At 40.8% G+C, this 19,321-nt stretch overlaps 3 protein-coding genes and 1 long non-coding RNA gene across 4 annotated transcripts; 2 read left to right on the top strand and 2 right to left on the bottom strand.

The window, feature by feature from the left end:
* The first annotated feature begins 720 nt into the window (after positions 1–720).
* inpp4aa (inositol polyphosphate-4-phosphatase type I Aa) lies at positions 721–13,028 on the top strand. Its single transcript, XM_058082437.2, has 24 exons — positions 721–833; positions 4,218–4,442; positions 4,536–4,580; positions 4,857–4,975; positions 5,052–5,168; positions 5,242–5,321; positions 5,390–5,507; positions 5,604–5,694; positions 5,777–5,924; positions 6,196–6,326; positions 6,534–6,638; positions 6,872–6,980; positions 7,066–7,083; positions 7,156–7,336; positions 7,572–7,838; positions 7,920–8,067; positions 8,513–8,545; positions 8,780–8,952; positions 9,027–9,150; positions 9,259–9,526; positions 10,507–10,604; positions 10,690–10,802; positions 11,370–11,524; positions 11,610–13,028. Exons 2-24 carry the CDS (start codon positions 4,313–4,315, stop codon positions 11,740–11,742), a joined length of 2,904 nt encoding a protein of 967 aa, XP_057938420.2. The 5' UTR covers positions 721–833; positions 4,218–4,312; the 3' UTR covers positions 11,743–13,028.
* Positions 8,452–10,945, bottom strand: LOC131135997 (uncharacterized). Its single transcript, XR_009131680.2, has 3 exons — positions 10,667–10,945; positions 10,482–10,602; positions 8,452–8,942 (listed from the first exon to the last, which is right to left on the bottom strand). It is a non-coding gene; the product is annotated as an uncharacterized LOC131135997 (long non-coding RNA).
* A 649-nt stretch (positions 13,029–13,677) lies between the features above and the next one.
* Positions 13,678–18,506, top strand: LOC131135995 (inosine-uridine preferring nucleoside hydrolase). Its single transcript, XM_058082438.2, has 6 exons — positions 13,678–13,847; positions 13,952–14,132; positions 14,741–14,920; positions 15,859–15,970; positions 16,189–16,325; positions 17,461–18,506. Exons 1-6 carry the CDS (start codon positions 13,690–13,692, stop codon positions 17,806–17,808), a joined length of 1,116 nt encoding a protein of 371 aa, XP_057938421.2. The 5' UTR covers positions 13,678–13,689; the 3' UTR covers positions 17,809–18,506.
* On the bottom strand, positions 18,499–19,256 carry coa5 (cytochrome C oxidase assembly factor 5). Its single transcript, XM_058082440.2, has 3 exons — positions 19,008–19,256; positions 18,843–18,926; positions 18,499–18,684 (listed from the first exon to the last, which is right to left on the bottom strand). The coding sequence occupies exons 1-3, from the start codon at positions 19,107–19,109 to the stop codon at positions 18,643–18,645; spliced, it is 228 nt and encodes a 75-aa protein (XP_057938423.1). The 5' UTR covers positions 19,110–19,256; the 3' UTR covers positions 18,499–18,642.
* Between the last annotated feature and the right edge of the window lie 65 nt (positions 19,257–19,321).

Here is a 19,321-nt window from a genome sequence, read left to right as displayed (position 1 = left end):
GGGGCGTGCGCGTGAACTCGCGTGCATTCTGGGAGGAGTCTCGAGCTCCTCGCCCCACCCCCAAATTGATTGGATGTCACGTGACTTGGGTGGAAGGTGTGGTGATGTGGATGAAGGGGGACACAGTTTCGACCCAAGTTTCAATTACTCATATTAAATATATTTGAACATATTTATTGTACCTTTGGGCTGACAAATTATTGAATATATTTTGAAAATGCTTTGTCTTACAATTATTTTTAAATGTATGTTGTATATAGGTATGTATATTTAAAAACTATTTTTTTCCTACAAATTATTTTTTATAATTATTAAGTATTTTTTTACAATCTTTTGTCCAACAGTTAATTATATGTTGATTTTCAAATGTAAGTTTCATATATTATAATATATAGCCTGTGTTTTGAACAATAATATTTGTTTTACAAGTTATCGAATATTTATTGTATATAATTACATTAAAACAATTATATATATTTTCAGACAAATAAATTTTTTAAAAGCTAAGCATTTGTTACATTTGCTCTTTCTTAAATAGTTTATTTAAAAAAAATTTGACTTGATTGTATTAATTCAAAATAATTTGTATCATATCTACGTTGTATAAATGCTGCACCAACAACAACAATAATAATAATAACAATATCAATGATGTTATTTGGATGGTTTATTTCCAGGCTAATGGCAATCTTTCATGCATTTGTCGCCCTCTAGTGGACATACGGCGTGAGTACAGCGTGTCAGAGTGAGTCAGGGCGAGTCTCCCGCAGACGTCGAGCAGGATGAGAGCAGCATCAAGAAGACAAGACGTCTTATTCTTTCTTCTACAGAAGGTTTGTGGTTCTAATTTCCATATTTCACTTTCTAAACATAGAATGCTTTGGGTGATGATGTGGAGCACACATAGCAGCAAGGATTTGTTATCAATAATAATGTCGATGTGTGTGTTTTGTTGTCATCTCGTGCCCACCCTTCCTCCTTTCATCCTGTTTTTTTAAATGCACCACTCAGCATCATTAGACATTATGACGCAAATGTATATGATGGTGTTGTGTGTCTGATGGCGTCGTGCAACCACTACACATGCAGTGCACGTAAACAGACGGGATGACAGCATGTTTCACGAGGGATTAAAATACAGGCCATTGGTTGTGGATTATGAGGAGGAATACGATGTTTTTATTGGAGCCACTGCACATTGACAACCGGATGTGAGGCGTTTGAGGAGAACGTGCAAAAAAAAAGCTTGCCTTGACATATTTAAAATCTGTGTGATGCATAAGTTGTTTAATAGGAGACTTTAACTCTGATGTCATGAGGATAATTGATTATTGGCTCCAAGGTAAGTCAAGAGTGGAGTAAACAGTTGTATAGTGTTTGGGTACCACCTCAATGCTTAGCTAGCTAGGTTAGCTAGTACCATTTTGTTTACTATTCAAAATAATACATAACCTATATATTTGTAAGTGTTTAGTCTTTAAACATTAATTCATTCATTTTCTACCGCTTATCCTTAACCGGTGCTGGAGCCTATCCCAGCCTATCCTATAGACAAACAACCATTCACACTCACATTCATACCTATGGACAATTTGGAGTCCCCAATTAACCTAGCATGTTTTTGGAATGTGGGAGGAAACCCACGCATGCACGGGAGAACATGCAAACTCCACACAGAGATGACCGAGGGTGGAATCGAACTCGGGTTTCCTAGCTGTGTGGCCTGCGCGCTAACCGTCTTTGCTGTCTTTAAACATATTCAATATATTTTCATTTATTTTATTTATACAAATTATTTATACTATATATTTATACTTTCTTTTTCAAATAGAATTTTAAAAAATCATATAATAAATCATGCATAAATTATTATTCATGGCAATAAAACCTTAGTTTTTTTTACTATTATTATTGTTTAATTATTATTATTTATTATTATACACTCGATACGTTACTTTAAATTATGTTACTATACATGTTTGGTCTTTCAAATTATTGAATGCATTTAATATGTTTTCAAACAATGTCATATAATAATAATAATAATAAAACAAATGTATTTATTGCAAAAAAAATTTTAAAAACACATTTTAAAAGCCATATTGCATCATGTTATTTGCATTTGACCCCTTAAAAGGTACAGTAATGTGGGTTACATCTGCAAGATAATAATGCAGCATCAGGACCAATAGCGCTTCCTCCTATTTTATGACACTGATGACGTGTGACATGTTCTCTTAGGAATTGATTGCTTTGCACATCCTCTTCCTTCTCCTCTTCCCATGTGACAAAGAGGCATTTAAATGTCTCATGCCCAGGGTGTGTTGAGTCCATCAATATATGATAGCAAGGAGAGACACAGGCGGGTACATTGAGAAGAAGAATGTGGGCAAAGAAGGCGACTGAACATTTTCGGTTTAAAAGCCGTAGTTTTGTTGAAGCGATAAGGAGGCCCAGCTGCTTCTGACAGCATCTGCAGGCTTCCAGCTGTGAGCTCTGCAAATGAACACATGCACTCACCGGCCATTAGCATGTGCATGTTTTATAATAGGCCTGAAAAAAAGAGCGCAGCATATTTTAGCCATCTTCTGACAACATGCAAATTTACCCCATCAGCGGATGTGAGTTATGATATCTGATAAGATACACATGTCATAATCTATTACACTTCACAATCTGCACTTTGCTGCAACAGCCCGTTTTTATGCTGCCCTCAGTCTCCTCTCGGATAAACTCAGATGAGTCAGGAGTACAGCTCTATTTGTAAGCAGTGTATGTTGGTTTTTAATGAGCTCAAAGATGAAGAAGCACGCCACATGTAGTCAGTGATGATGATGACGACCACTGTTAAGCGCATGTAGTCATGTCGCCATGACAATGATCTGTGACCACCTGTGTCATTGCACCAAACCCACCGTGCTTCTCCCACAGAGCTTCCCACCGCGCCTCAGGCACACACCCGAGCGTGACGTATTAGTCATCTGTGACTGTGCAGCATGTATTAGATTGGGGGGGGGGGTTACGTCAAAACAGACTCTTGTGTAAAAATAGAGCGCCATGGTGGAGCGTCTTACGCTTGAATACACAGTTCTTTCCTTTTTTGTTAGTGCGGCATCACATGACCGACTGGCTCCATAGTCCCTAATAATACCATAATACATCTATATATACCATACTTTATTTACAGTCTTTACACTTTGCCCATAAAATCTTAATTGTATTTTTGTATTTATGTATTTAATGTATTTATTATACCAATACAATAAATGATTATGATTTGTTATTTTAACTGTACAATTCTATTAAAGTGTTTCTTATTTTTGTTTTATATTTCTATTATTTTGTAGTACTGTATATGTTATTTCCTACTTTAACAGTTACTGTACAAAATATTAAATACAACCATGCTACCCGATACCCTACCATGATGTTTTTATTTGTATGTATTTTGTAACATATAATAACAACAATAATAATATACATCAAGGGCAGCACGGTGGTCTAGTGCTTAGCGCGCAGACCTCACAGCTAGAAGACCAGGGTTCAATTCCACCTTCGGCCATCTCTGTGTGGAGTTTGCATGTTCTCCCCGTGCATGCGTGGGTTTTCTCCGGGTACTCCGGTTTTCCTCCCACATTCCAAAAACATGCTAGGTTAATTGGCCACTCCAAATTGTCCATAGGTATGAATGTGAGTGTGAATGGTTGTTTGTCTATATGTGCCCTGTGATTGGCTGGCGACCAGTCCAGGGTGTACCCCGCCTCACACCCGAAGACAGCTGGGATAGGCTCCAGCACCCCCCGTGACCCTCATGAGGAAAAGTGGTAGAAAATGAATGAATGAATACACGTCAATTTAAAAGTGATGGGTAAAATTTTGAGACTTTTTTATTGATTATTTAATTACGGGTAGCCTAAATACTTGTGTCCATGTGGTATAGTACAGAAACAGTACTTTTATGACAAGCCATTGTAAGCCTTCCAGGGCCAATTAAAAGTGTGCAGGAGAAGCATCCTCAGGTAGCAGCTAGCAGGTGTATATTTAGCCGTTTGTCACTGCCTACATTAGCACGTTAACAGAGGCATGCAAGCCGCTAATTGCATCAATGAAAATACAGCCAGCTGTGTGCGGGAATTACGTCAGCATCGTTTGCCGTCTGGCCTGTCTCATCTGTTCCCATGGTGACAGTGGACTAATTCTTCATTTCCTTCCATTAGTGACTCATGCGTGACAGCTGAGATCGAGACGCACATATTACAAGATTCAGGGTCCGGTTGACGTCGGTTCCATAAAGAAATCAATTTTTAAAAAAATGCATCCTCAGCCACGCCGTGACCCCTCCATGTCAGGGAAAGAGCGCAGCCCCCGTCACAGGCCGTGGTCAGTGTACCGGGCCAACACGTTTGATCTCTCAGCGGAGATGATGGGGCTGGCCCTGTCAGGTAACCACAGTGACTGTAGCCGTGGTAACCACTTTCCTCCTGTGATGATGAAACGGTATTCTAATAGAGCTTCTTATTGTTTGTGTTCTACAGGAAACAGTCAGGATCCAGATGAACCTGTCTTAGAGTTCAGTTTGGGTAAGTCCAACATGCAAAATAGTTTAGACCCAGACTTTGCATATGAAACCAAATTTGGACCAAATGACCCATGTAACCAGGAACTCACATAAGACATTTGTGTTGGAACTGATGACCTTGGACTATTTTGAGTCTTTGATCAAAGAACTCGTAGACCAGAAGATATGGATGTGGACCTTGGTATTTGATAGAATCTTGAGAAGTGGCCCAACATCTAAAAGCATCATATTCGAAAGGCCAGCAATCTTACCGAGTTCGATTTCCTGTTTTTTCCAGTCTGCAGTGAGCTGGTCACAGCTACTGTGGACCGTAAACCCAGCAGCTTTGTGGCTGTGAGTTGCACCACACCCCCTCAGGCCTTCTGGACCAAACACTCTCAAACTGAAATCATTGAGGTACGGTACCTAGTAATCCTTAAGGTTTGCCATAAGAGACCGAACCAACTTAGACTTTCCTCCATCTTGCCTGCAGGGCACCAGTAACCCCATCTTCTTGAGCAGCGTGGCCTTCTTTCAGGACTCTCTGATCACGCAGCAGACCCAGGTCAAGCTGTCGGTTTATGATGTTAAGGATCGCTCCCAGGGCACGGTAAGTCACATCCAGAACTGACTCATTCTCTACGAAATCCTGCATAACCTTATTGTGTCTTTGTCTGAAACAGATGTACATGCTAGGCTCGGCCATGTTTTCCTTGAAGGAGCTCCTACAAGACAAACACCACCGCCTGCACCTGACTCTTAGGTAGATCACCTTCCTCCTCAAAAGACACCTCCGGTTCATCATTGAATTTACTTCCTGTTTGACCCCAGGTCGGCTGAAAACGAGAGTGTGGGAAACATCACGGTGATCGCTTGGCAGATTGAGGAGAAACGCGAGCAGAGAGCTCCCATTGCAAGACTACAGCGAGGAGACACCATTAATGGAAGGGTGGGTTGAGTTGGTAATCCCTAGTTCACTTCCAGACAAGGTCAAGACAAAGCAGTAAAAAAGTAACCAAGGCATGATCATGGGGCGGGGTTTCAGATGGTTCTTCCTGTGGATGAAAGTTTAACTGAATCCAAAGGCATCAAGTCCAAGTCTTCGTCATTGTGTAAAGACCCCCTACTGAAGGCTGGTACGTTTCATCACACAGCGACTGGACGTCTGTCTAAGTTATCTTACTGAGCCATACAAGTATGTTTCTACTTGTGTTTCAGTCTTTGGGGGAGTCATGTCGCAGACTTATCGTTTCCCCATCACGGATGGAAACCATCTTCGGGTTCTGGAGCAGATGGCTGAGAGCGTCCTGTCGCTGCATATCCCTCGACAGTTTGTCAAGCTGTTGCTGGAGGAAGACGCCGTCAGGCAAGCAAACTTTGCATGTGTTTCTAAAATCGCCCCAAAACAAAAAGCAGGTTATTCTTACTCATTTATCGCGTTTTGGGCTAAAAGCTCCGTAGATGTTCTAATTAAGGCCTCTCTTCAATTAACTGGTCAGTCTCCTGTACGTAGTTACTGTGTGGTCAACACAAGTTGACGCATCATGAGTGGTCAGCGTTGAGAAAATAGATCCATAACATGATGTATTGTGCTGGATAGGAGTTGGCTTGATTGTAAACACACTACATACTTTTAGGGTGTGTGAGCTGGAAGAACTGGGTGAGCTGTCTCCATGCTGGGAGAACCTCCGAAGGCAAATCATAACACAGTACCAGACCATCATCCTCACCTACCAGGAGACCATTAGTGACCTGCATGAGTACAAAGGTCAGAACCACAAGTTTAACAACTACAAATACATAGCATGTTAGGTTCATTGGCAACTGTAAATAGTCCATAGGTGTGAATGTAAGTATGGATGGATGATTGTATGTGCCTGTGATTGACCCCCTTTGGCACTGGTGAGGATAATCAGCACAGAAGATGAATGGATAGCTAATTTACACATGTTTATGTGGTTTTGTTTAATTTCAGGTCCTTCGTTTAAATCTAGCACACTAAAAGCGGAGAGAAAGTTGGAGTTTATCCCGACAAACCTGCACATACAGAGAATGAGAGTTCAAGGAGAGACCGGCTACGGTAACTTGGTCTTGCCTTAACACTACATTAGCTAGTAGAGGTGTTACGGTTCGAAAATCAGTCAGTATCTGCGGTGATTTGGCATTTTTCTTGTTTTGAAGTGACCTAACCGTGACCTTAAAACCGAGGTGGAGTACAAACCGAACCATGATTGTGACGTACCGTTACACCTCTTATAAGGAAGTCCTGCCTTTGTTATGGTTATTATTTTCTAACATGTGCTATTTGATCAGACCACACATACGACGTGGTGACCATTGGTGCTCCTGCAGCACATCATCAAGGCTTTAAAGGCTGCGGCCTGCGCAAACTGCTGCACAATCTTGAAGAAGCCAGAAAGCAGTAAGTAGAACGTATTTATTTTCTGGTGCACCATGATTCATTACCGATAAAATGCCCCTCTCTCTCTTTTTTTTTGCACCATCAGCACTTACGAGGAGGAGAGGTCAGAGTAACTGATACATTTTTGTTATTTATGCCACAAATTAAACCCCACTTTTTTTTTAAATATATAAAGCTCTGCAGGCTCAAGAGCAATGGTGTACCAGCCGCAGGATGTGGTCAGAGCGAAGGAGCTGATTGGACAAATTAATACGCTAAAGACGCAAGTGTGCTACTACATCGAGCGGCTGGCTCGAACGGCCAAGGAGCGCTCGGCTAACGCTCTGGAGAGAACCTTGGCCATACTCAAAGAGAAGGTGAGAAGAAGAATGATATACTATAGGGAAATGCAATCATGTGTTAGCTTCACTAATGTCATAAATTTAGATTTTTTTATTATTATTAGAGATAATATTATGTCATATGGATTTATTTATGACTTTTTTAATTTAGTGTAACTTCCTCGCGGGTTATAGTACTTATATTCTACTATTTATAAAAATATGTTTTTGAAAATGTTAAATAATAAATCTACTGTCTGGCCTCTTTTAGACTCGTCAGTTAGTGAGCGTGTGCGACTCCAAGCTCTTATCCTCCGCCATCATCGCCCTGGCTGCTGCCCGCCCGGATCCCGCCCTGCGAGGCACACCGTCCCCGTCCTCTTCCTCCCGCTCGCCATCCCGTTCGCCCTCCCACCACCCGACGTCCCCGTTGCGAGCCGATATCTCACCCTCCCGCCACGCCACTCCCCCTGAGTACGGCGAAGGGAGTAAAAGCAAGCGTGCCTCCCTGCAGGCCGACTTACATGAAGAGGAGTGGGTATGAAAAAGTCCACTGTCGACTCTTTGTACACTACATGCCTTCATGGAGAATTAATGACAAATATGTGTATGTGAGCAGAAAAAGGTGTGGCTAAATGTCGACAAGAGTCTAGAGTGTGTGATCCAGAAGGTGGACAGATTGCTGCAGAGAGACCAGCTGCAGAGCGACAGCAGCTCTGATGATGTGTTCGCTCTGGCCAGCGAGGAGCCCAAAAACACCAAGAAAGGTAAACACAAACATAAAACTAATCTATTCATGATAAATGAGGAAAAAATAAGATATGGGTGACCTCACAGTTATTTGCACACTCAGATGATGACACACAAGACCGGGTCGCTGAGAATGAGACAGGAGATTTTAAAGGGGACCTATTTATGCTCATTTTTTGGCCCTTTGTATTGAGTTGTGGACTCCTGTAGAGCAGCTACACATAATAACCAGCACGCAAAGCTTTATAGTTCTTCCAGAATCTGCACCTATCCAGCTGTGTTTATTTAGATTTCATAGTTCCCGTGAAACGATCTGTTTTAATTTATTCCACGTGCTGGAAATAGCTAAAAAAAAAAACTTGCTTAAAGCTTAAAGCAAAATGGATGACTTCCTGTTTATATTCAGGCATGGATCCTGTGGACAATATTTTGGTCTTATATTTCTCGCTCTCTCACTGCTAGGTAACAGTCCAGAGTTGGAAAAGAAATCACCAGGTAAGAATTTAATCGGATATGCCGTTGGTATTTCCTGTTTGTATGTGTTTCATCTCGTACTTCAATTTTGACAAATTTGTGACATTTTGCATTGATAAAACTAATTTATTAACTCTAAGTGTGATTACACTCTCACTGAAACACATGAGAAACATTTTGAAGTTGCCTCGCGGGATACACTGTGCTGATCTACTACAATTAGCAGTTTCAACTTGAAGTGACTCCTACTTGCAGGTGAGTGGAGCGAGGCTCTGCACCCTCTGCTGGCCACGCTGAGCGACTGCACCTCACTGATGAGCGACAAGGCCAAGAAGGCCATGGTGTTCCTCCTGATGCAGGACAGCGCCCCCACCATTGCCATGAGTCTGACACTGCAGTACCGCCGTGACGTCGTATTCTGCCAGACAGTCAGTCCACACACAACCTGCATTTGGACTTTGATGATGGTTTTGATTCTGATGATGTGTTTGTGTGCTTTCAGTTAACAGCTCTGATCTGTGGCTTTGTTCTAAAGCTGAGGAACAGCCTCTGTGATTCAGGCTTCCTCAGGCAGCTCCACACCATCGGCCTCTTGGTGCAGTATGAGAGCTTACTCAGCACCTATGGTAATGTGTGTGTGTGTGTGTGCATATCTACAATTTGAGTAAAAAACCATTTATTGCGCCATATCACCATCACCATCATTGATACATGATTCTCTTTGATGGCTAAAGGTGAGGAGCTGGCTATGCTGGAGGATATGAGTGTGGGGGTGAACGACCTGAGGAACGTCACTTTTAAAATCACGCAAGCAAGCACAGCTTTCAGCCCCGACATGCTACCTGTGATCACAGGAAACAGGAACGGCTTTAACGTCCGGGTACCGATACCGGGCGCAATATTTGACACTCTTCCACGGGATATCCAGAACGGGATGCTGCTACGCGTGCAGCCGGTCCTCTTCAACGTGGGCATCAACGAGCAACAAACGATGGCTGAGAAGTAAGTAACGGGAATGGAAGGGAGGGACAACCAAAATAGCACGGATCCTGAAACTAAATCATGATAATAATAATAATAATAAAGTATAAACCTTTAATGTATAGACCCAAATAAAAGACAGAAACGTGGGTTCTCTTTATATTTGGGGTCTACAGATTTCTACATTTAAACCAAACTACTTTTCTCAACTTTTTCATTGTTTTTGGCTTAGTATTAACTTTTTTTGTGTTATTAAATAAGAGGGGTAAAGGGTAAGAGGGTATAGGTAACTATAGGGGTGTTATTTCATGTATGCGGGGCTCTAATAATGCCAAAAAGTCTATTTAGAAGGTGGTAAACAGGTTTTCCAAGTTTTATGATCTACTATATTGGGAAATGGGAGCATAAAGGTGTTATTTCATGGCTAGAGGGCTCTAATAATGTCAACATGTGTATTAGAAAGTGGTAAAAAGGTTTTCCATGTTTTATGATCTACTATATTGGGTAATGGGAGTGCAAAGGTGACTATAGGGGTGTTATTTAATGTCTAGAGGGCTCTAATGTCAAAAAGTGTATTTAGAAGGTGGTAAACAGGTTTTTTGTCTGTTATTATATCTACTATATTGGGTCATAGACGGGTAAAGGTGATTATAGGGGTGTTATTTCATGTCTACAGGGCTCTAATAATGTCAACATGTGTATTAGAAGGTGGTAAAAATGTATGTTTTATGATCTACTATATTGGGTAATAGGAGCGTAAAGGTAACTATAGGGGTGTTATTTCATGTCTAGAGGGCTCTTATAATGTCAAAAAGTGTATTTAGAAGGTCGTAAACAGGTTTTTTGTAGTTATTATATCTACTATATTGGGTCATAGACAGGTGAAGGTGACTATAGGGGTGTTATTTCATGTCTATAGGGCTCTAATAATGTTTTTTTTTTAATGGGTTTACTTTCGCTGCATAGACAAACATACCTGTCTTATTTCTGTGTTTGTGCAGATTTGGAGACACATCTTTACAGGAGGTGATCAATATAGAGAGCACAGCACGTCTCAGCTTGTACTATGACCACTTTAAAGAAGTTCTGCCTGAGGACTGTGAGTCAAAAAAAACATCAGTAGATGTTAGGAGTCACCCAATGTTGTCTTATTTTACTCACATTTCCTGTTGTTGTTGTCTCAGGTCTGCCTCGCTCTCGCAGCAACACCAGTCTGCCCGATCTACTCAAACTGCTCAGCCAGAACGTCAACGCCAAGAAGAGCAAGAACGTGGAGATTCTGTGGCAGGCGGCTGAGGTGCGCTCTTGTGTTTGCAGGTTTTTTCAGACTCTACTCGGCTCCTAAAAAAATACCATCATCCAGGATTTTTTTCTATCAGGCTGCATGTACTCGTCCACTGTGGAGTGGATTTTGTTTCTCTTTCATTCCAATAGTCTATTAATAACATTTTGTAGCGTGTTTTCGCTGTACTGCTTCCGTAAGGAATTTTTTATCCAATCAGATTTCAGCTTCCATGTGTTGCCATGTCAATTTAATCTGCCCACGGCCTTCATAATCGGTAGTGCTGGCCCATGTCATACACACACTGTTAGCAAAGGGGTTGTTTTCTGGCACATTTCAGATTCACTGCTAAGGCCAGCTAGCTGGCCCACAGTGACTGCGACATTTTTCCGTTCTCTGATTGGTTGATGTATGAAAGCCTATTCCCTCATACTCAAAGTTACCAGTCCCCTTGAACGCATCATCACCGGAACAGGAGCACCTAAGGAGAGGAGACAGCCACTGTGTTGTTCATCGTTCTGTGTGCGTCACAGTATTACATATGTTACTTACTTCTCTTACTTCTAATTTTCTTCTTAAAAGGCGTGCCGACGCTTGAACGGCGTGCGTTTCACCAGCTGCAAAAGCGCAAAGGACCGTACGGCCATGTCCCTGACCCTGGAGCAGTGTCAAATCCTGCAGCAGGAGCATTCCCTGGCCCCACAGGTTTTCTACCAGGCCTTGGACTGCATGCGCAGGTGGGTTAATCACCAAATGTGCATGGTAAAATATTCATTTTCCCTAATGTCTGCCACATTTGCCATCCTCTTGACTTCCCCACAGTGAGGGTTGTAGACGAGAGAACACCATGAAGAACGTGGGATGTCGTAAATATGCCTTTAACTCGCTCCAGCTCAAGGCTTTTCCCAGACAGTATCGCCCTCCGGAGGGCACGTACGGGAAAGTGGAATCCTAACTGGAACAGCGAAAGAGGACTGAGAGCACCCTGCAACACACACACACAAAAAAGCAACAACAAACAAAACATCTACAACGTGCAGCAGTTGTTGTGTTTAGTCACTGATAAGGAGATATATTTATGTTCGAGTATAACTATAAGTTGTTTTATAGTGGTTTTGCCTCTTATCGGTTATACTAGAACTGCCAATGAGTCTATTATGTATTTCTCTTTATTGGTAAAAGGGCAGGAAATGAGAGTATGAAGCGAGTCAGCGACACAAAATGTTACAAGTGCTGCTGTGTGTTAATGTGCAACTAAGTACAAATATCCTCTTCATTTCTTAACCCACTCAACCCCTTAAAGAGTGTCCAAAAGTCAGAATCGACAAAAATCGAAAGGTGTGTGGGGCCACGTTGATATTTTTCACCTTTTAATTCATTACACTCGGGCATCTGTGGAGTTTGCATGTTCTCCCCGTGCATGCGTGGGTTTTCGCCGGGTACATGTGGCTTCCTCCCACATGCTAGGTTAATTTAAAAAATGCTCGGTTAATTGGTGACTCCAAATTGTCCATAGGTATGAATGTGAGTGTGAATGGTTGTTTGTCTATATGTGCCCTGTGATTGGCTGGCGACCAGTCCAGGGTGTACCCCTGGAAAATGAATGAAGAATAAAACACCAGATATCAAGAGCATGATAACTCCTCTTTGTTTACTCTGACGACCTAATCAATATATTTTGCAATCTAGCAAAAATGCAAGGAATTTGCCTGAATTAAGACGTTTTGCGGGCCTGATGTGGCGATCCGCAGTTTGCCTGCCCCTGCTCTACAACATGCAACAGCACTTGGTTATACATTTGTATGCTAAATGAGAAGTTGATTTTGTTATTCCACACAGAAAGCTGCATAGGGTTGAGCATTTCTTTATGTTGCAACATACAAAAGCCTTCTGATTAATGCGGGATTAGCATTAGCATGTACGTATCTGTTTGAATCATATGCAGAATGTTGCACTAAAAAAAAAAGGAAAAATGTTTATAACTGCATGGGGATTTCTTTGAAGAGAGAAAAGTACGAATGGGCGCTAATATATAGTATTCACAGCATGTACAGTATCTTACTGTACAATATTTACAGACACTGCCAATTTTATTTTACAAATGTTATTTTGCTTACAGCTATTTATGTCTGTATGTATGTTAATTATTAAAGCTACTGTTATTGCGTATGTTACATAAACACAGAGGTGGAAAAGTGGTGTTCATGAGATGGATGGGACCTAAAATAAAAGATTATCTGCTCTCAATAAGTGTGGCTTTAATGGTAAATGACCCAAGGATAATTAACATGATCACAAGTGCAGAGGACATTGAACCCACAACCTTCAGTGTGGGAGATTGTAACTAGTCAGGCCTCTACCCTCAGATCTGTTCAACTTCTGTGTACTTGCGTGAAGACTGTTGTAATAGCTCTTACCCCGGGCTCACACTGAATACGTTTCGGGCTGATACAGTCCGGCTTACAGCAAACTGCCACTCTCACGATTCCGGTAGACTCAGCAGTGAGCTCCTGCACAGGCTACGGGAGAAAAGTAAAATAAAAAAAATCATACAGCCAGATTTTACCAACCAACATTCTATTAATCTTTGTTTTTCGTTAATTATTAGTTTCTGTTTCCTCAATAAAACACGCACGTCGGTCTCTTTCAAAACACAGACCCGGAAGTGACGCCACTATATACATAGCTCGTGTAATAATAAAAGGATGCGCTGTACTCCCGTACCCCATAATAGCATCGTCAACATTAATACTTGCACAAACTATTAACATAGTACTGATATGTTTGTTATGAAGATTTATAAACGATTTTCTTAATATAAGTAGTTCTGTCCGATTTCTACTATTTAAAGACGCAAACGTCACTAGACCGATTCACGTGACAGAGTAAGACCTCTTTATGGATGCAACTATCTTTAGCGGGCGGTAAGCCTCATTTCACTAGTGTATTAAAAGATGCGTGGATTTTTTATGCACTTTATTGTATAGTAGCGAACGGCGTTGAGATATTGAGTCTCTCTTTGAGACGAAGAGCACCTGTAATCCTTCTCAGACTTAATAGGTAAGGTACCTTCCACGCTGGTGAGCCCTGAAACATATAAAAGCTCTGTCATTAGTGTACTTTCCTGTTAAAATCAGCCATTATTTGCTCTCCTTGGGGTTCAGAATGAGGAAGAAGCTATTGGTCGATGCAGATTGCGGCGTGGATGACGCCCAGGGTATCATGTTGGTTCTGGCAGCCCCGAACGTGGACCTCCTGGGGGTGACCTGCGTGCATGGAAACACCACAGTGGAGAACGTGTGCAGGAACACGCTGCGTGTCCTGCAAGCTTGTAATAGACTCGACGTGAGTACGCTGAACTTTACATGATGTTTTGTTTTTGTATGTGCAGGCTGTCGCACAATTAGTTGGAATTTATTGAATGTTTTACTATCATGTGACGTTCAGGGATAGTCGGACAATGAGTTTTTTGTCCAACATGCAGGGACGCTCAGTTATCTGTTTTTATAGTGCAGGGGTAGGGAACCTATGGCTAGAGAGACAGTTTTTAACATGTTTTCATTTTTGTTTTGTTTTCAATTTATTTACGTATTTTTTAGCTGACATTTTAAAGTAAAACATTACAGAAATCCCAGTGTTAAAAATATAAATTTTTCTTCTGCGTTTTTATCCACTTTTCTATGCTAGCTGTCCTGACGATATTTTCTGGGTCAGACACCAAAACTGATTTATTTGTTGTAAAATTATTATTTTTTTCAATTTAATCATACATAACTAAACCCAGCAGATCTGGTCAGTAGTTTATTACACTTTAAAACAGGTGAGCCCAAACTTTTTCAACTCACATATTGAAAAATCAAAGGATGCTGTTTTGATCTTTTAGTTCTGGACACCTCCGCTTTAAAACATTGCTTTTAACTTTTAACATTTTTAACAACAATTTCCTGTGCTAGATTCCCGTGTTTAAAGGTGCCGCTAAGCCCCTCCTTGGCAACACTATAAACGCTGGAGAGTTCCACGGCCAGGATGGGCTTGGAGACGCCCCGGACCCAAACGCTCCCGGTGTGGATCTGGTGCAACAGGAAGACGCTGTGTCGGCTATGATCAGAATAGTCAAAGAGAACCCAGGAGAGGTGTGGAGACCCCAACAATTGTTATAATTGATCACCACAATGTATTCCATGGGCATTCATCAATTGCACTGGTCTACACATTTTTGGCACATCTGCACATCAGGTAAAAGTGGCTAAATCGAATTAATTTTGATAAGAGTAACTGAAGAAATGGTGGTTAGCTAGTGTATTCAAGATATTATTAGTGTTATTGTTATACATCAAATTAGCATCTGTTTATGCAATAAAGTAAAGTATCACTTAATACAACAAAGTTCCCTTTATTCAGTATCTGAACGACGCTTTTTGGATTGTCTCTTATACTCAGCAGCATAGTCACCCTGACCACATTCCAACAGTAGTCAGCAAGCATAAATGGATTCCATATTCCCTGATATCTTTTCTCCATAGCTGCTATGTCCTGGTGGAATCGTTCCGCATGCTCATCGCTTCCTTTTCCACAGTTCAATGAAAAGAAATGTAGATGGGAATGCAAAAAGTTTACATATCTTCAGTGATATATTGCAGTCAAGGACATTAGGTTTGACACCTGCTGCTTATAATTATCTGCAAAATTCCAATTTCTCTAAATGCATGCATTTTATCCACTTCCAGGATAGCGATTTCTGAAAATAAAAACATAAGAGTTTATGTCGAAATTCTAGACATATTAAAATGAATGTGCAGACAAGCTTTCAGATTACGTTCTGATAAACTACCGTTTTTGCCTTATTTTGCATAAATGTCCTATTTTGACTCAATACTGTATCTTGGAAACTATAGCCAATCTTCTGACTTATTCTTTATTAGTGACCTAAACCAAGAAAAATGTGACTACTTTTGTTCCGGAAGCATTTAGCTAATAGACCAGTGTTGCTTATGGTAGTGTATGATATAAGTCTATCAGGTTACAAAAGTAAAGTTCGAAACATTTCTTTGATTTGACGTGTAACTCATAGGTATCTCTGGTTGCCACGGCGCCCCTCACCAACCTGGCTTTGGCTGTGAGGATAGACCCGTCTTTGCCGAGCAAGCTGCGAGGACTCTACATCATGGGAGGCAACACGGAATGTTAGTACAGTGGAATGGAACCCTGTGAAGTTGGTCCTGCTTATGTCAACCAATTAATCAAGTCCCGGTACACAGTGTTGTTCTTACTATAACTAAAAAAACAAAAAAACAAAGCTCACTTAAGTCAACGTCAACATACACAATATTGTAATAATGATAATCTGATTTTTATGGGTAACGAGTAGGTGTCAATGTTTTTTTTTCATCTTATTGCGCAGCTCGAGGGAACACCACCGTGTGCGGCGAGTTCAACTTTGCAGCCGATCCAGAGGCAGCGTACATTGTGCTGAGTGACTACCAGTGTCCAACCTACTTGGCATGCTGGGAGTTCACTTGCTACAGCAAACTCTCCTGGGTGAGCCGCCTTCCATGCTACATGTCAAACCATGTACCGTAAAAATGTTGGTGTATAAGCCGATATGTTCCAAAACTGAGGTCATGGTTCACAGTTGGAGAAGGTTGGCTAATTAACAGTATATTAACAGTAAAATGGTGTAACAGGATGGACAAGTTCTTATTTACCACATTAGAGAGACGATATTAAAGGTTAAGAGAGTAGAGTGAAAAGTGATGCTTACTCTACGTCTTGTACAACATTTCTGTCTAAAAATATTTAGCCAATTTTTGAAGGTCATTTGCCGTGTTTGAAGGTTTATGCACCGGAGTAATGGGGGGACAGTCAACACAGGGCATAACTAAAAATTGAGTCATATAGAAATTTGTTCAGAAAGTGGATAAATAGCCTGCAGCTGATGTGGCAGCGAGATTAACACAGACACCACATTCCTGTTTTGCAATGAGTTATGTCTTGAATTTAATAGTGTTTATCTGAAGTATCTGCTTTTGACTGCAAATGGAGTCAAAGAAAATTGTAATTACCAGCATTTGATAATGAAGGTGGGAAACAATATTGAACAAAACACCAATGTGGTGTCTGGTTTGATCTTGCTGCCACATTGTGTCTTTGGCAACAATCACATCAAAGTAAAAGTAACCTAAAATGTTCATTCATCATTTATGAATGCATGTAACATTTGCATTTTAACTACAAAAACATGTTTTGTATTATCATTTTTGAGAATTGTGGTGTACTGTTAGTGTCAACCGCTGATGACATCATAAACGGGCGGCTTCCTGTTTCCATGTATTAGCAAAATAATAGACTGCTAACAAGGATGTTTTGTGATTTTAAATCTATTACGAATACAATGTATTAATAATACAACAAGATGTGCACCATATTATATGCTAATACACAAACCAAGGCAAAATGTAGCCGATAAACACACTAACTGGGGTGTGCGCTAACCAAGCTTCCACTATAAATGCATTTTTATCATTATGTTTTTTTTAAATATTGTATTTTTTAATTGCCATCTACCACCAGTGATACTTAGTCCTGGTAAACTTGGTAAAACTTGCAAAACAGGGATCAATAAGGAATTGGGAATGAAACATGTCTTTTTAAAGACTTTTTAATGTCTTCTCAGGAGTTCTGTGACACCTGGTTGGCACAGGACACGCACAAAGCTCGCTTCATGGCGCGCATCTTCCGCCACAGCATCGAGGCGTCACACAGCGAGCGCTTCCAGAAGGAGTTTGTGGCCGGCACCGGCTTCATCTCCTGTGACTCGTACGCCATGGCGGCAGCCGTGGACGATGCTTTCATCACCGAAAGTGACTGCTACGCGGTTAGCGTGGAGCTAACGGGCACGCACACAAGAGGCATGATGGTGGTGGATACCAGAGGCGTGCTAAAGAAGACTCACAAGGCTTTCATCATAAAGAAAGTGGATATGGAGAAGTTTGGGGAGATGATGATGGCGGCGTTGAAATAGAGCAGTGGCTATGCAGGCGGTACATGGAAACATTTAATTCCCAAGATGAGTAAATATTCTGTCCTTATATTACAGCAGTAACAAAGTGTAACGTGTCCCATAGTAGTTTCCCCTTAGTTATTTAATGGGACACAACTTCCAAAAGGTTTAACTTTTGTCTTGTCAAACCACAGAATGTTTCCCCCAAAATATTGGGGATGATCAAGATGTTTTCTAGCAAAATTAAGTGTACTTTTTGTTCAGCAACTTTTTGTTGTCTCTCTTATGGTGGAGTCATGAACTCTCACCTTACCAGAGGCAACCATTGAGGAATTATGTGTAATTATCTTTATTGGCAACTACTATCAACTACTTCGATGACCTGTAAATACTGAAACTGTGAATGTGAAGCTTGTAACATTATCTAATTGAGGGTTTACTAAACAACAAGACTTATACATTTGTCCAGCTCAGGTTATTGAATTCTGGTTATTTTGACTAAATTCTGGGCAGGCAACTTAAAATGTCTTGGAAAAAAAATCGCAACAATCTTGATAAAAAAAAAAAAACAGCATAATTTATTTTAAAGTAAAGTGTAGCTTCAGCACGTTCCAAAAACACTCATTCATATGTTCATACTGATCATTTCTCCCAATACAATCGAGGATGTAAGATCGCTAAGCACAACGAATAGCCCCCCCCCCACCCCCTTTATTTGCTGCCAATGTTAGAATCCAGGGTATTATTAAATATCTGACAGTCCTTTTTTTCTACCCAATGTGTGCATTTGATTCAGTAAGAAGGTGAATCACACTAGAACAGTTGGTCAACTTCATGTGACGTCATTTGGGGCCTTTAATATCCTTTTCTTCCTCTGAATCTTGACCTTGTGTCAAGCTGTATAAAGATAAGATGAACTGTGAGTTGGTTATCATTTCCAAAATATTATAAGAATGGGCTTCATACCAAACATATGCCTTTCTAATGGGACAGTTTGAGTCAATTAAACGAAAGCTATTTGTCCCCTGGGGAATTAAAGTAGTTCCTTAACTCACCATGGATCTCTTGCACTCAAAGAACAACGTCTGTAGGGCTTTGCAATGGCCTTCTTTCAGACATTCACTGGGCATCTTCCCCTCCTAAGAAAATATAAAATATACACACAAATAAAACTTATTTGGCCATTTGACAACAGCACGACAAATTCAGGTAAACTCTACCTTAATGACGCAGTCGTGTTGAAGGAGACATGACTTAAAATCCTCCTTGACACCGGCACATGCTGTGTTGTCTTCCTCTTTATCTTCGTAATATTTCGGCATAGTGAAAACTGCTGGTAAGTGCAACGTTATTTAATTGTAATAAATTAACCAGTGTATAAATAAAATTAAAAAAAGCTAGTGGCAATAACACACATTTATTTGTTGCTATCAAAGAGTTCGGACGCCATTTTTAAGAAACGTTGCATGATGGGAACCCGGAAGTACTAGCCCAAACGGAAATGCACTCTGGGAACGTTTGTAGTTTAGATGTC

The sequence above is a fragment of the Doryrhamphus excisus genome, linkage group LG12 (genome assembly GCF_037039965.1).
Source record: "Doryrhamphus excisus strain RoL-2023G ecotype Guam linkage group LG12, RoL_Dexc_Guam_v1.1, whole genome shotgun sequence".
In the NCBI taxonomy this organism is placed as follows: domain Eukaryota; kingdom Metazoa; phylum Chordata; class Actinopteri; order Syngnathiformes; family Syngnathidae; genus Doryrhamphus; species Doryrhamphus excisus.
Note: the sequence above shows the minus strand (reverse complement) of the source record. Positions and strands in the feature narration are given on the sequence as shown.